Genomic DNA, 14,039 nt, shown 5'->3' on the forward strand with positions numbered 1-14,039 from the left:
GAGAATACACATGGTTCAACAGCTCACAACAGATTTCAGCAGTACTTTCAAAACTATGAAGCACTGTGCAATATACTAAGACAATGAAAGCCTCTTTTCTTTGCATCTATTTTTAAAATGTGTATATCATCTTTCAACACCAGATGTTCCCATTTTGTAGGTATTATAGCTTCTTAGTCACTTACCTGAAGTATTCACTTTACTAGCCAATTCTGGAGGCAAATACGAGGTAACAAGCTCTGGCCTACAAATCAGACAGTTTATTTTTAATACAGCATTATCACAGTCACACAAGTTATGCAAGCTACCTGTCTATGAGGTTACTGCAGGGTTCATGTTATGCTTGGGGGGATTTTGCAGTGAAAATGGCCTCTCCCCGATTACATCTGCCCACCCCATTAGTTCTGGTACAGAAGGTATGCTTCAGGTCCTGTCTGTTAGGGACTTACACTTGGTGGGTCCCAGGAGGCGGATCTTCTCTGCCGTGGCACCCGCCTTATGGAACATTCTCCCTTCCCCTCCATCCCTCTTAATGTTCCTTAGGTCCCTCAAGACCTGGCTATGTCAACAGGTCTGGGGGTCTCAGGGGACCGGTGACATTCTAAGATGGCTCCATCTTTGTTAATATCTATTTTCTCCTGTACCAATCGAAGCGAATATTTGTAGCTCAGGGTTGAACTGTGGAGTCCTTGGTGCTCTCTGAGCCTTGTTGTTTTCTTGCAGATGTTTCATTGCCAGACTAGGCAACATCTTCAGTGCGAAGAGGGAGTGGGCCTTGCCCTCAGTTTAGATACTGTGGCTTGCACATTTATCAGCACGTAAACCAACTAAAACTCTTCAAAACATATTAAGCAACCCAAAAGACCCAATAGCCCAAGAAGAAAAAACAGGAGTTATTTACAACATACAGTGCAAAGACTGTAACAGCCACTATGTAGGAAGGACAGATAGGCAGAAAACTAGCAGAGCGCATTCACGAACACCAACTAGCAGTCAGAAGACATGATGAGAACTCCTTAATCTCCTTAAACACATGGACAGACTCAACCATAGTTTCAACTGGGAAACGGTGAGCATCCTAAACCAAGCCAAATCCAAAAATGCCAGAGAATTCCTGGAAGCCTGGCACTCAGACAAAGCAGCCATCAACAGACACATAGAGGTAAACAACATTTACATACCATTCAAAAGAGACAATAGAAAAGCCAAAAGACCAGGACACCTCCTTATCAGTAATCAACACCCAGATAGGCAAAAATCAACACTAGGATTAACACCAGATGAACCATCAAACAGCACAATACACCCTAATCAAGGAACTATTAACTCAGTCAATCAACCAAGCAGCAAACAACAGCCCAATCAAGGATCTCCCAAGGAGAGAACAACACCCCCACCAACACAAGCAGGGCAAGCCACGTATATAAACTGAGAGCAAGGCCCACTCCCCCTTCGCACTGAAGATGTTGCCTAGTCTGGCAATGAAATGTCTGCAAGAAAACAACAAGGCTCAGAGAGCACCAAGGACTCCACATTCTCTCCTGTGCCTGGTAGTTTGTATTCTTAATAATAACTGTTTTGTATTTTTAATAATGATTGTTTTTATATATTTCTTGTTTTATTTAAGGGTAAGTAAGTAAGTAAAGTTTATTGTTGTAACCACAGGTCATAACGTAAGAATGCAATAAAATATAATAACAAAAGAATAGTGAAATTATTAAATAATAAAAGAAGCATTAATTATAAAAATTTAATTGTTGTATGCTGTCCTGAGTCACTTTTTGTGAGATGGGAGGCCTTATAAATTTGATAAATAAACAAATAAATAAATTGTCCTGCAATTTTATTGATACATTTGAAACTAAAAATTGGTAATAATCAAAAGTGCTTTTTGAATCTGTTGGGCTGATGGTAAAGCTTTTTGAGACTATTTGCACCTCATTCAACATGCAAGTTTCAATTTCCCGAAGTGTCTTTCTAGCCTCAAGGGTTCAGCAAACCATTTAAAAATCGTATCGATTACTTCTATAGACATGTGTGCTAAGATCACAATTAAATGGATGTCTTGTTGCTTTAAGTAACCTACCAGAGACAGCACAATAAAAATGAAATGCAAGAAATGCTACCAAATAGCAAACTCATTAAGGAGTAACTATTCACTTACTTCTTTACAATGAATTTAATTTTTCCACTCCCCCGCACAATTCTTTCCAGGCGTGGGATTCCAAACCATGTTGGGCTTCGAAAGGGGATCCCTTCAGGCAAACCTTCTACATACAGATGCTCAGGATTTGATTCAAAGACAGGATAAGGAACTTTCACTGCTTCACTGAGACCCAGAGCTTGTCCTGTAAACAGGGAGGCAAGAACTTGATTTGCATCAAACTCCTGTCATAGAGATGGCATTCAGAAATAATGCCCACCAACCCAAGGCACAGATATTTAATCTTTCTAAGGCTACCTAATAGTAATTAAGTTCAGATTTCATTATTTTATTGGGCATATCATTCCAAGTTTCTAAAGTCTTGAAAAATATACTTTCCTTTAGTCAAACGAAAGGGCTTTTTAAAAACTTCGTCAAACCTCTCAATAAAAAATATTTTGCAGAGAGTCACTTCTTAAAGTAGGAACACTTCCAACATCAAGATTCTCTTTCCAGAGTGTCTCAAACAGACATTAATCCAACATAAGCTTCACATTACCATGGCAAGACAACTCAGTTTTGAATCTCCCCTCTGCTGCCATGACCAATTTCTTCTTCCTTGCCACTGCCTCAGAGATAATAAGGAATCTTATGAAGACTCAGTTCTTCAAGTAGATTTCAGCACTTATACCACCCTATTTGTGCCTCCCTGAGAAAATACAATTATTTGCTGTCTTTTCCCACTTTTTTCATGTGAAAATTAGATTAAACTCATCAAAAGCCTATTGGGATTAATGGTGATCAGTATCCAAAGAAAGATGAAGGCAAGGAATCACAATTGCTCTAGAGAAATAGCAATATCCAATATTTCTTATTTATTGAATTTCTTTTCATTATAAAATAACCCATTCACATTCTCTCAGATGTTCTGGTATCCTTGGCTTGTACATTTTCACTCACACTCTTTCCAAAAACAAATAAAGCAATTAGTCAGAACGCAGTAAGTATGAATACAGTTTATATTTTACTGTTTCTATGTTTTCATGAAGCATCAGTACTACCTAGAAAACAATGTTTCACCTACCAAATTTCAGATTAAATATCTCTTCTACTTGCTTCCTCAATTTTGTGATTCTGACATTCCAATCTTCTTTCACTGGGATTAAAATAAAATGCCAAAAACATAGATTGCACGTTTAGTAATAAGAAAGAATGTATATCTATTAAATATCACTGATTTACAACAAAGCTTAGCTACAAAAAAGTATCTGTCAAATAATGTCATTTGATCGTTATTAGATGTTATTGTCTCACATATATTATTTTCCCATCTATAATTATTTGGGCCAGGCAGTCACTCAAATCAGATTTGAAGTACTATGACTTACAGTGAATTTTTAGTTGATGGTTTTGTTGCAGAGAAAAAAAGATAAAGCAAATAAGTGTGTTTGAAAATTCAGGCTAAAGTTGAAGTTATGATTAGACCCATTAATTCCTTGGTATGCCATCTGGACTAATCCTATATATACAGCAACATATCTGGATTGATTTAACTTTATCAGGATGGGTCCAATATTTTCATTTCAACAAAGCTAAAATATTCAGATGTGCTTAGGTCTCATCTTTAGCTGTAACAACAGAGACAATGCAGTTGTACCATTTACTTGTTCAACTTCAAAATACAGATTTTGCACCTTAAACTGGTCAAGAATCTAACTTCGTTTATATGATAAAAGAGTATTTAATAAGGAAAGACCATCTGCAAGTTTATGACTGCAAGATTTTGAAACTGGATTAAACTTGTTTAGGTAGAATATTTTAAAAGTTCCTACTGCTAATTGATTCAATTGTCCCTTTTAAAAATATAGATTCTAATTACTAAAAATTAAAGCCAGTTCTCAAATTATTGATGATATTCTATCAAAAATGATGAACAGCCTGTCTAAAAATCTTGTACTGGTCAGTGACCGTAATAAAATCAATTGAATTGAATTGTCTAAAAATCTGCATCAGACCTTGCTTCCTGCATATACAAAACTGCAGCTAATTTTAACTTGAAGAATTAAATGAGAGCATCTGTCACTTCAGCTCAGTTATTAACTGAGTTTATTCCAGGTTTGATTTCTCTCCCCACCATCATAAATGTGCAAGATAGATTCAGAGACCAATGTTTGTAGCATGTTTCCAATTACATGAATAATGAGCCAGAGGTCAATCAGCTAAGGTAGAGGAAGGGAACCTACGGTCCTCCAGATGTCACTTAATTATAACTCAAAGAAACCCCAGCTGGCATATCCAAGGATGTGGGATACTGGGAGCTGTAGTTCAACAACATTTGGAAGGTTACAGATTTCTATATGGTAAAGGTTATCAGACCCTTGTCTTTCCAATCATAGTAGGTAAGTAAAGGCAAATGAGAACATCAAGCTAAAAAGAATACTGAGGTTCCATACTCTAGATATGAAATGAGGAGAGAAGAAATCAAGGCACCTCTACCTAAAGTGGGAAAAAGGTTTTCTATCATCTTAAGAAACACTCATCTTACCTGGCATGTTTGTTCTTGGTTGAGTAACTTCTGTGGGAGTGATTGTTAGTAGCTCTGGCCTACAATTGAAAAAAATATACACAATGATTCTATGGTACTCATCCTACAAACATTTAGTGTCACTTTTCTGAATTACCTAACATTATAAAAACTATTTTGAAACAACTTCATTAGATTGCAGCAGCTCAACTCAAAATGCAAAACAGGACAGGTTCTACTCATTAATTTTAAATGCATTTAAAACATATAAACCCTACTTGTTTGACTCATCATTAAAACTACCCAGACAACTATTCTATAATCCTACAATGTTGCAATCCATAGACAGGATTTCAGCTGGGGTCCCCAACTTTCACATTCACAAAAGGGAGGCACATGTATTCACCAGAAGGCCAACAAGATAGGGTGTACCCTTCTAGCTCTGAAAGATGCTATCATCTTTATTTTGTTAGGCCAAACCTACATAGAATTTTATTTTCTAAAAATGCTTCTGGAATGTATACAAGGCCTATAAGCTTCGTTGAAAAGATAAGGTCTGAGACTGACCTTTTGCAGTATGGTGCCTTGCTTTTTTTTTAATTAAAAGAATCTGAAGAAATAAAATCAGGTAAGGCATGAAATGTGGAACAGATCACAAAGCGCTCAACTTGGAACTTGTACAAGTTAAGCTAAAGAAGAAGAAGAAAGCCAACCCAGTTTCCACAGAGTTGAATATCCATTATTTTCAAGGAGAACATCAGGAATCGCTTTGAAGTCCTAAACCTAATTGATAGAGAACCAGAGGATCTGTGGGATGAACTTAAAGAAGTTGTTAAGGATGAACGTGAAAACAGATGGCCAAAGATGAAGAAACAGATGAAAGCAAACTGGATGTCAGAACAAACTGTGGAAATTGCAAAGAAGAGAAGAGAAAGGCAAAGCCAAGAAAGACAAAAATCTCAGGAAGGAATTTAACAAAGAGTTTCAGAGAACTGTTAGAAGAGAAAAAAGGAGTATTACAATGACATCTGTAAAGACACAGAAGATGGAAGCATATGTAGAAAAACAAGGAAAGTCTTTCAAAAGATCTCTGAATGCAAAAAGAGGTTCCAAGCTCAAGCTGGTATGCTAAAGGATGCTAGTGGAGAGATAGTAACTGATTCAAAGGAGATCAAAAAAAGATAGTATACCAAAATACAGTAGAGATGTCATCATTCAAGATACATTAGAAGATATTCCCTACTTACAAGAACCTCTAGTCCTAGAAGATAAAGTTAGATCAGCACTCTGATCATTACCAAGTCAGAAGGCTACCACATTTCAGCTTGGAATACCCAGTGAAATATGGCAAGCAACAGAAGAATCAGTCAAGGTTCTAACCAAGCCATGCCAGCAAATCTGGAAAATGACACAGTGGCCAACAGAACAGAAGAGGTCAATCTACATTCCAATACCAAAAAAGGAGACTTAACAACATTCAAACTACCATACAATATCCTTAATTTCACATGCTAGCAAAATAATGCTTAGGATCATCCAACACAGATTAGAACCTTGCGTAGAAAAAGAGATACCAAATGTTCAATCTGGCTTTACAAAAGATGGAGGAACAGAAAACATTATTTCTGATGCATGCTGGTTATTGAGAAAGCCACAGAATACCAAAAAGAAGTCACTATGTGCTTCGTTGAATATAGAAAACCCTTTGATTGTCAAGCTATGGAATGTGCATAGAAAAATGTGAATCCTACAGCAATCCTAGGATTGGAAGAAGGTGAGTATGGTTTTAAAACTGGAGGAAGAAACATCAAAAACATGCAGTATGCTGATGACACTACTCTGATAGCTGAAAATGCAAAGGATATGCAAGCTCTAGTAATAAAAGTCAAGCAGCACAGTGAAAAAAAAATGGGGCTAAAATTAAATATAAAGACCAGACTCATAACAACAACAGCCAGCCTTAGAATTGACAATGAAGATACTGAAATGGTGGATAGTTTCTGCCTTTTAGGATCAACCATCAAGAGTAAAGGAACAAGCAGCCAAGAAATATGCCACAGACAAGCACTTGGTAGAGCAGCCATGAAGGTCTTGGAAAAGATAATCAAATGCTGTGATGCGTCTATAACTACTCAGATCAGAACAGGCCAAGAAATGGTATTCTCTGTGAGACTCTGTGTAAGCAAAAGTTAGACTCTGAAGAAGCAGGATAAGAAAACTATCAACAGAACTTTGATGCCAGAGAAGACTCCTGAGAATACCATGGACAGCCAAGAAAAAAAAAAAGGATCATCAAAGCAATCAACCCAGAATTCTCAGTTGAGGCACAAATTACCAGATTCAAAATAACCCACTTTGGACATGTATGTATGTGTGTATATATTTGGAAACTATGACTAACAGCATGAGACAGAAAAGAAGAAAATCCTTGAGCATGGCACTATGCATTGAATTTTAAAACACAAGACTGTGAGAAATAAATTCCATACAATTATTTTATTCTCCTAATACATATTGCATTGCTTAAAATTGGATTTTTATCTTGCACAAATGTAATGTGAACATACTGAAATTCATACGTAATTGGTCTTACTTTTTTATTACAAACTTTATCCTATTCCCCACTTGAAGAATTTTCTCCAGCCGAGGGATTCCATACCAAGAGGGACTCCGGAATGGAATATTCTCTGGCAAACCCTCCACATAAAGATCAGTGGGGTGCGCTTCAAATTTCTGGTAAGGTACAGCCTTTGGTTCAGTGCTTCCCAAAGCCTCAGCTGTTAGAAGACATAGCAAAAAAAAGTATTCAGGTTCAGTGCAAGAGCAAGGCAAGAAACACAAAGGTCCTGATTTTGTAAGGCAGCATCTCAAAAATAGGCTAAACTTACATTTGCTGCTAAAGAATCTTTCCTTTCTTCATTAGGCTGTTGTTGAAGGCAGAATTCACACAGGGATGTACAGTAAAGCAGTACATGGATTAATTGTTTATAATTATGTATTTAATAACTTGCTTATTGTTCATAATTAGATTTGGAGACCGCCTGACTCCAAAAGACTGGGTGGCTTATAATACCCAAAACCAGGTAGTTGGGGGAAGATGTCCACCTCTTTCAGAAATAATTACAAGAGACTAGCTTCAGAGCACAGAAAGAAGAGCAACCCCCAAACTAGTAGACCTCCTTTAGGTATTGTAATGGGACTGGGAGGGAACTCCTGCTCACACACGCATACACCATGAATTGCTATCAAATGTACTCACCAAATTTTCTGCAGAATAACTGATCTACCATTTTCCTTAGTTTTGTAATTCTGGCATACCATTCTTCTTTCACTATAATCAGAGGTAAAAACAAGAGTTTTATTAAAATATTTAACATTCCCAAGGGCAGCACTTCACTTTCTCAGAAAGCCCCATTTCACTTTGCCATCCCTTCCATCTTGAAGTTAGAAGGATCAACAGTTTTAGTAGAGGAAAAGGCCAGAAGAAGACTTTTGCTAAGTGCGTTCATAAGTAATAGCTATCAAGGACAGTGAAGCTATAATAAGAGACAATAACAGGAGTAAGGGCTGTATTGTAGCTTCTCTGAGCACCAGACAGCTAGCCATGTGACAAGCACCAAAAAAGGGTGAGCAGGACAAAGGGATGAACCAGAAAATGGGCATTAGAGTCCATTTTGAAGCCTAATATCTAGTCTGGCAGGAAATAAGCCTATTTAAGGTTTTTGCTCTTCTAATATTTACAACATATTGGTAGCATAGGCATCCATAATGTATATGGAGAGATGGTGTTAGTATGCGTTTAATGTGTTTGGTCTAGCGGTTAAGGCAACGGGCTAGAAACCAGGAGGCTTTGAGTTCTAGTCCCGCCTTAGGCACGAAAGCCGGCTGGGTGACCTTGGGCCAGTCCCTCTCTCTCAGCCCAACTCACCTCACAGGGTTGTTGTTGTGGGGAAAATAGGAGGAGGAAGGTGTATTTGGTATGTTCCCCGCCTTGAGTTATTTATAAAAATAATAAAGGCGGGATATAAATAAAATAAAATAAATAAAAATAAATATGTACATGCATGCATACACTGCAAACTCTGCATTTACCACCTCATGGCACATGTACAAAAGGTGGAGCCTGTGTCTCAAGACATCATGACACATGTCCTTTTTGCAGCACTGTAGTTAGGAAGGAATGCCTATGACTGGTAGAAACATGGTCTGAAATGGAGTCAGACCACTGATCCAGGTAACCCAGTTTTTTTTAACTGGTGAAATTCTATTGATTCTCAGAAAGAGCTTTTGCAGATGCTAGGGATAACACTGGATACTGTGTGCAATAATTCATTTATGCTTGCTTCTGAAAGGGTTCTCTAAAAACAGCTTATAGATGTTTCAAAGCAATGAGATTAGCTTGGGCCTGTATTTGGTGGGCAGGGTCAAGCCACTAGAAAGGTTAAGAACTGTTAGAGCTGTTATTATCAGATTGTTTGTTTAAACATTTCTGCTCAGTTAAGCATAGTTAAATAAAGTAATTGTTAATGGGTAATTTCCACAATAAATATATTTTACACATGCATTTTTTCTTAATGACTTATTCACTGAAGTGCTTTATTTGCTGTATTTTAATGAAACTTTCAAAAAAAGTTTGCAAAGGATCTTTAAAAGGTACATATTGAAAAAAAAACTTCAAAAATCACAAATCTAATTCAATCCTAAAACAATCTGATGAGTATTAACATAAAGCAAATTTAAAGGCCTGAGAATGTAAGAAAGCATCTTTGCCTGGCTCCCCTCACTAACATGAACAAATTCATTAACACAAGTGTCAGTGGACGTCACTACAAAATAAATTCCAAGCACAGGTTGTCACAACCACGGATCCGTTGTCCATGGTTGACCATCAACCTTCCATCAAAAATTATGCACAAATCTACATCAAATGCAGCCACGATTGGGTGCACACACTTACCTCCTGCAACTGGTTTGTCTAACGGTAAATCTTCTCGTGTTGAATTTAGCAGCTCATGCCTGTAAACATTCAAACAAAATATGTATTTCAGCAATCAACATTCCACTCTACCAATTTTAGCCCACAGCAAACATTGTTATACTTGTTATATACTTCTCCTGCCCTTCTTATTCCCACGAACAGAGAAATTAAACAAGAACATGTTTTACAACGTGAGAGGTCCAAATTACAGCAGAGATGTATATAACTAAATTAAGAACACCATCATTCGACAGGAACACACACTAGGCAGGAATGTGGTAAACCAAGTTTGGCTTGAGAAGATGGTACACTGGACTTACCATAAAAGTTTATTTTCTACAGCAGAGACAGGGTATCTGGTAGTGGGCATCTTCTCCCACATGTCTCAGAAGCAGGGCTTAGATTTCTTCTAATCCTACTCTCCAGTGGGAAAGGATAAGCTATTTCCCAATTTCAGAATAAGCCAGAAAAAGATGCAAAGATAAAATTCTTGAGAAAACTAGGAATAAAGAGGGAGATGACAGAACTGGTTGCAGATATCGATGGGGGGCTGAAACTTCTCTGCCAGTAATTATTAGGTGAGCAGGATGCCCTGTCTCTGCTACAGACCACAGACTTTCACAATAAATCCAGAATACTGTTTGCCTACAGAGGCATAGGGCAGTGGTCCTGATAGTGTGTTCCACAGACACCTGGGGGTCCCGGAGGCACTTTCAGGGCATTCCCAAGATCAAAGCTATTTTCGTAACAACATTTGAGACATTATATGCCTTTTTCACGTTCATTCTCTCATGAGGGTACAGCGGAGTAAAACTGCTGGCATCTCAGCACAAATTAGTGGCATCAAACTGTGCTGGAAGTAATTGTATTCTTCACTGCCACACACTCACACTAAAAGAAAAAGAAAAAAGCCAGCTTCAAGAATGTCCTTGATAAAGCAATGAAAATCATTAATTTTATTAAAACTCAGCCTTTGAGTAGACATCCTTTTAACGCTCTGAGAGATGAAATGGAAAGTATGCATAAAGCACTCCTGCTGCATCCTGAAGTATGATGGCTGTTCAAGGAAAAGCCCTTTTGTGATTGAATTGCAAGCTGAACTAGCCACTTTTTTCATGGAACGACATTTTTATTTGAAAGAATGGCCGACAAACTATGGTTGTTCACACTTGAGCGTTTGGCAGACATTTTCTCGAAATGAACGAAGTCAGGGAAAACTGGCAGTATTTATTGCCCATGATAAAATTTGAGCTTTCAATTGAAAATTAGAATTTGGGAAAACTTGTGTCGCCATCGTGAGCTTGATAGCTTCTCAATGCTTAAAGACTTTTCTGATAAGATTATGGTGATAATAAGAAATTTGATTTTTTGGTATTGTATAATGAAATGTGTCAACATTTGAAAGATCTGTGTAACTCAGTGAACCAATATTTTCCAAATGAACAATGCATGATGTTACAAAGTGCATGAATAAAAGATCCATTCAAAGTGCAAGACAGACCAATGGATTTTAATGTAAGACTATAAAAAATTCACTGATATGGTCTCAGATTCCACCTTGCAACTAAACTTTAAGAAACTACCACATAAACAAAACCTCTTTGGGGTCCTCAATAGTTTTTAAGCATGCAGAGAGGTCCCGAGACCAAAAGGTTTGAGAACTGCTGCATTAGATGGACATACCAGAGCTGCCCCTGAGTGGGCTCTTTTATCAGGAAGTCCCTGGGGCTTCATAGGAGCTACTTTCTGTAGCACCCTCCTGTTGAAGATGTTGCAGAAAATTTGTTCTATTAAAAGACAACACGGAGGTTGACGTGGCAGTTGCACACAGGTCCCCCAGTGGGTTGTTTGTATCACAGATGGCTGAGCTGATTGTGTTTCTAACAGAATGGGTCACAATTATCTGTGGGACAGATTTATTCTGTGCCTGATTATTATTGATATAATGACCAGTGAAGCTCTGTTGCTAGGGTTAGCCTACTGAAAAGACTTAAGAAGACACAGTTTTACTCAGAAGGTCTTGATGGCTTGTTTGGCACCCAGTTTGTGCTGTTCTTTCTGGGCTTTGATCTGGAAAGGAAGATGAGAGGGATCACTTCCTGGATGAAATGAAAAATTCAGTTCACTTTTGGGGCTTAGGTACAGTGTTATGATGTCAGGATGAAAATTCCTGCTTGGCGCAGAGTGCTCCTATTTCTGAAAACTAATTCACTGATGTCATGGCTATCAGACATGCCATGTTCCATGTTAGGCAGATTATTCTTGCAAGGGTTCAAATGGAGCTCAGGTTAGGGCTTAAAGGCTTGATGGATGGCCCTCCTAGGAATATATGCACATATGTGTTTAAATAATTATCAACCTAGTGACGCTGGGCAGCTAACAATACATAAAAACATAAAATAGAACTAGACAAAATGAACTCAGTAGAATACAATACACTGCAACTGAGGCTCCAGGCAAAACTCTCTTACACATGATAAAACATACATACTGGATTCAACTAACATCCTGGCCTCAATGCCTGGGGGAAAAGCCAGGTCTTTCTTGATGTGAGAATGGGCCAGCAAAGGCTCACTGCTCTTTAGTGTTAGAACTGATGAGAGATCTGACATTAGCCTAAGGAGAATGTCTGACTGCAGTCGGTTAACTAGGTCTTCCTGTACAAAGGCCAGCACTTGACAGGTGGAGAATGAAGTTGGTAATAATTTCTTCCTTCTGGCTCATCTACAGAAGGCTTAATTATTTAGCTCATAGATACTACCAGAGCCCAGGATGGTCTCCATAGATTGACTGTTACAGCCTAAGCAAATGAGTTGGTATGATCGGTCTTCAAGTGTGCAACTGTAACCAACTGGAACTCAGCATGCCTGGCAAGATGTAATGACTGTATTACTCAGTTACCATTAAACCCAATTCATACATCAATATAGTACAAATCTCTTTAATGGAAAGTAGCATACAGAACAGTGAAAAAGTTGTGAATGAAAGTTCCCAGGTTTTTCCCAAGTTAACACCTCAATGAGTTCAAACCCCCTCCCTTTCCCAAGCACGCAGCTCCCCTCTTCATGCCAGTCAGTTAGCTCCATGCAGATGTCTCCAACGGCTCAGCAACTTGACCTTGGATGCCAGAGGTAGTCCAAACAAGATGTTTTCACACTCCTGGCATGTTCCCCCTCCCAGTTCCACCGACTCACAAGTCTCAACACGTGTTAACTCCATTCCTGCATGCGAATCCCATCAGATGTTCTGGGAACGTTTGATCTGGGAGCATGACACAAGGTCAGGAAACCTTATGGTCAAGATGCTCACATACTGATTAGATCGAAATAGCAGAGACTTCTGGCTAAGTGGGGGCTATCAGTATCAATTCTCCTCGAGTTTCACACAAGTTGCAGAAATCTGGGAATCAATGGAAATTGGGCCAGTTGGCACTGAAGTCATTTGTTGCCTCCGCTCCCTATGTTGGGAAATACGGGATGAAGCAATCCATCTTGTGTCTAAAAGGTGTTGAAAAGAGATTCATGACTGATTTTCTAAATAGGGGTATCCTGCAATTCCACTATCTTTCCTTTCGAAGTTCTTTATTGTCTAGTCTCTATTAAGGCTTCTCCAAACAGTTTTCTATTCTTGAATGGGCTTAATATAAACACCAATTTCACCTTCAATTATTAAGTTTCAGTCCTTCAGCCAGAGTTGCTTCCTAATGGACAAACTGGCTGCATGCCTCTTGCTGATGACTGTACATTATCTAGGCATGGCAGTCCTATCCAGTTTATTCATGCACTAAGTTTTTTATGCTCAGAAGTATGAGCAGAGTTAATGGTCCAGAGAATGGAAGCCCAGGCAGAGACAGAGTGAGATAGTCCTTGTTGCTTTATTAGAACTGCACAGTATTATCTCTATCCTGTCCTCTAGGTGCTTGGGGATATTTTCACCATCTTTATTCATTGTGGCCGCAAGACCACTGCCATCAGAAAGGCATCCACTGAAGGGGCAGACATGAAAATTTGATGTCAAGGCAGGTGTGCCCCTTGCGCTCCCCCAGAGACCCTCCACTCCAGTTTGAGGAGTTTGTTAAATATCTCAGGAAATGGAAAACACATGATGGGGTTCTAAGCCACCAGGAACACCTCTGCTATCGGTGGGTCCATCAGAAGATCTACAGGAACAGAGGGCTCTGTTTTCTACAGGATTAGAATCCTGCAGACTTCCTGAATAAATGTAGGAAAACTGCTTTCAAAAAATCCTGGTGGACTCAGGGACTGGCTTTTAGTTCTCTTTCTTACCTAAGGACAATTCTTCCTCCTCTTCTCTATTTGACTGGTCCTAAGGAGCATTCTGAGTCAGATACCAAAAAAAGGTAGGCTAGAAGTCTCTCCCTCTCTGGTACTTGC

The 14,039-nt window shown here is 38.6% G+C and overlaps 1 protein-coding gene across 14 annotated transcripts in view; it reads right to left on the reverse strand.

The window, feature by feature from the left end:
* The window catches only part of GTF2I (general transcription factor IIi), a 75,661-nt gene that overhangs the window by 14,716 nt on the left and 46,906 nt on the right, over positions 1–14,039 (reverse strand). For all 14 annotated transcript variants that reach the window (XM_063297522.1, XM_063297486.1, XM_063297469.1 and 11 more), the window contains 7 exons: positions 9,625–9,683; positions 7,927–7,998; positions 7,261–7,444; positions 4,689–4,747; positions 3,228–3,299; positions 2,165–2,348; positions 186–244 (listed from right to left, as the gene is read on the reverse strand). In XM_063297522.1, coding sequence (XP_063153592.1) covers positions 186–244; positions 2,165–2,348; positions 3,228–3,299; positions 4,689–4,747; positions 7,261–7,444; positions 7,927–7,998; positions 9,625–9,683 — 689 coding nt within the window. The remainder of the gene's footprint in view (positions 1–185; positions 245–2,164; positions 2,349–3,227; positions 3,300–4,688; positions 4,748–7,260; positions 7,445–7,926; positions 7,999–9,624; positions 9,684–14,039) is intronic.

This window comes from Candoia aspera, chromosome 1, assembly GCF_035149785.1.
Source record: "Candoia aspera isolate rCanAsp1 chromosome 1, rCanAsp1.hap2, whole genome shotgun sequence".
In the NCBI taxonomy this organism is placed as follows: domain Eukaryota; kingdom Metazoa; phylum Chordata; class Lepidosauria; order Squamata; family Boidae; genus Candoia; species Candoia aspera.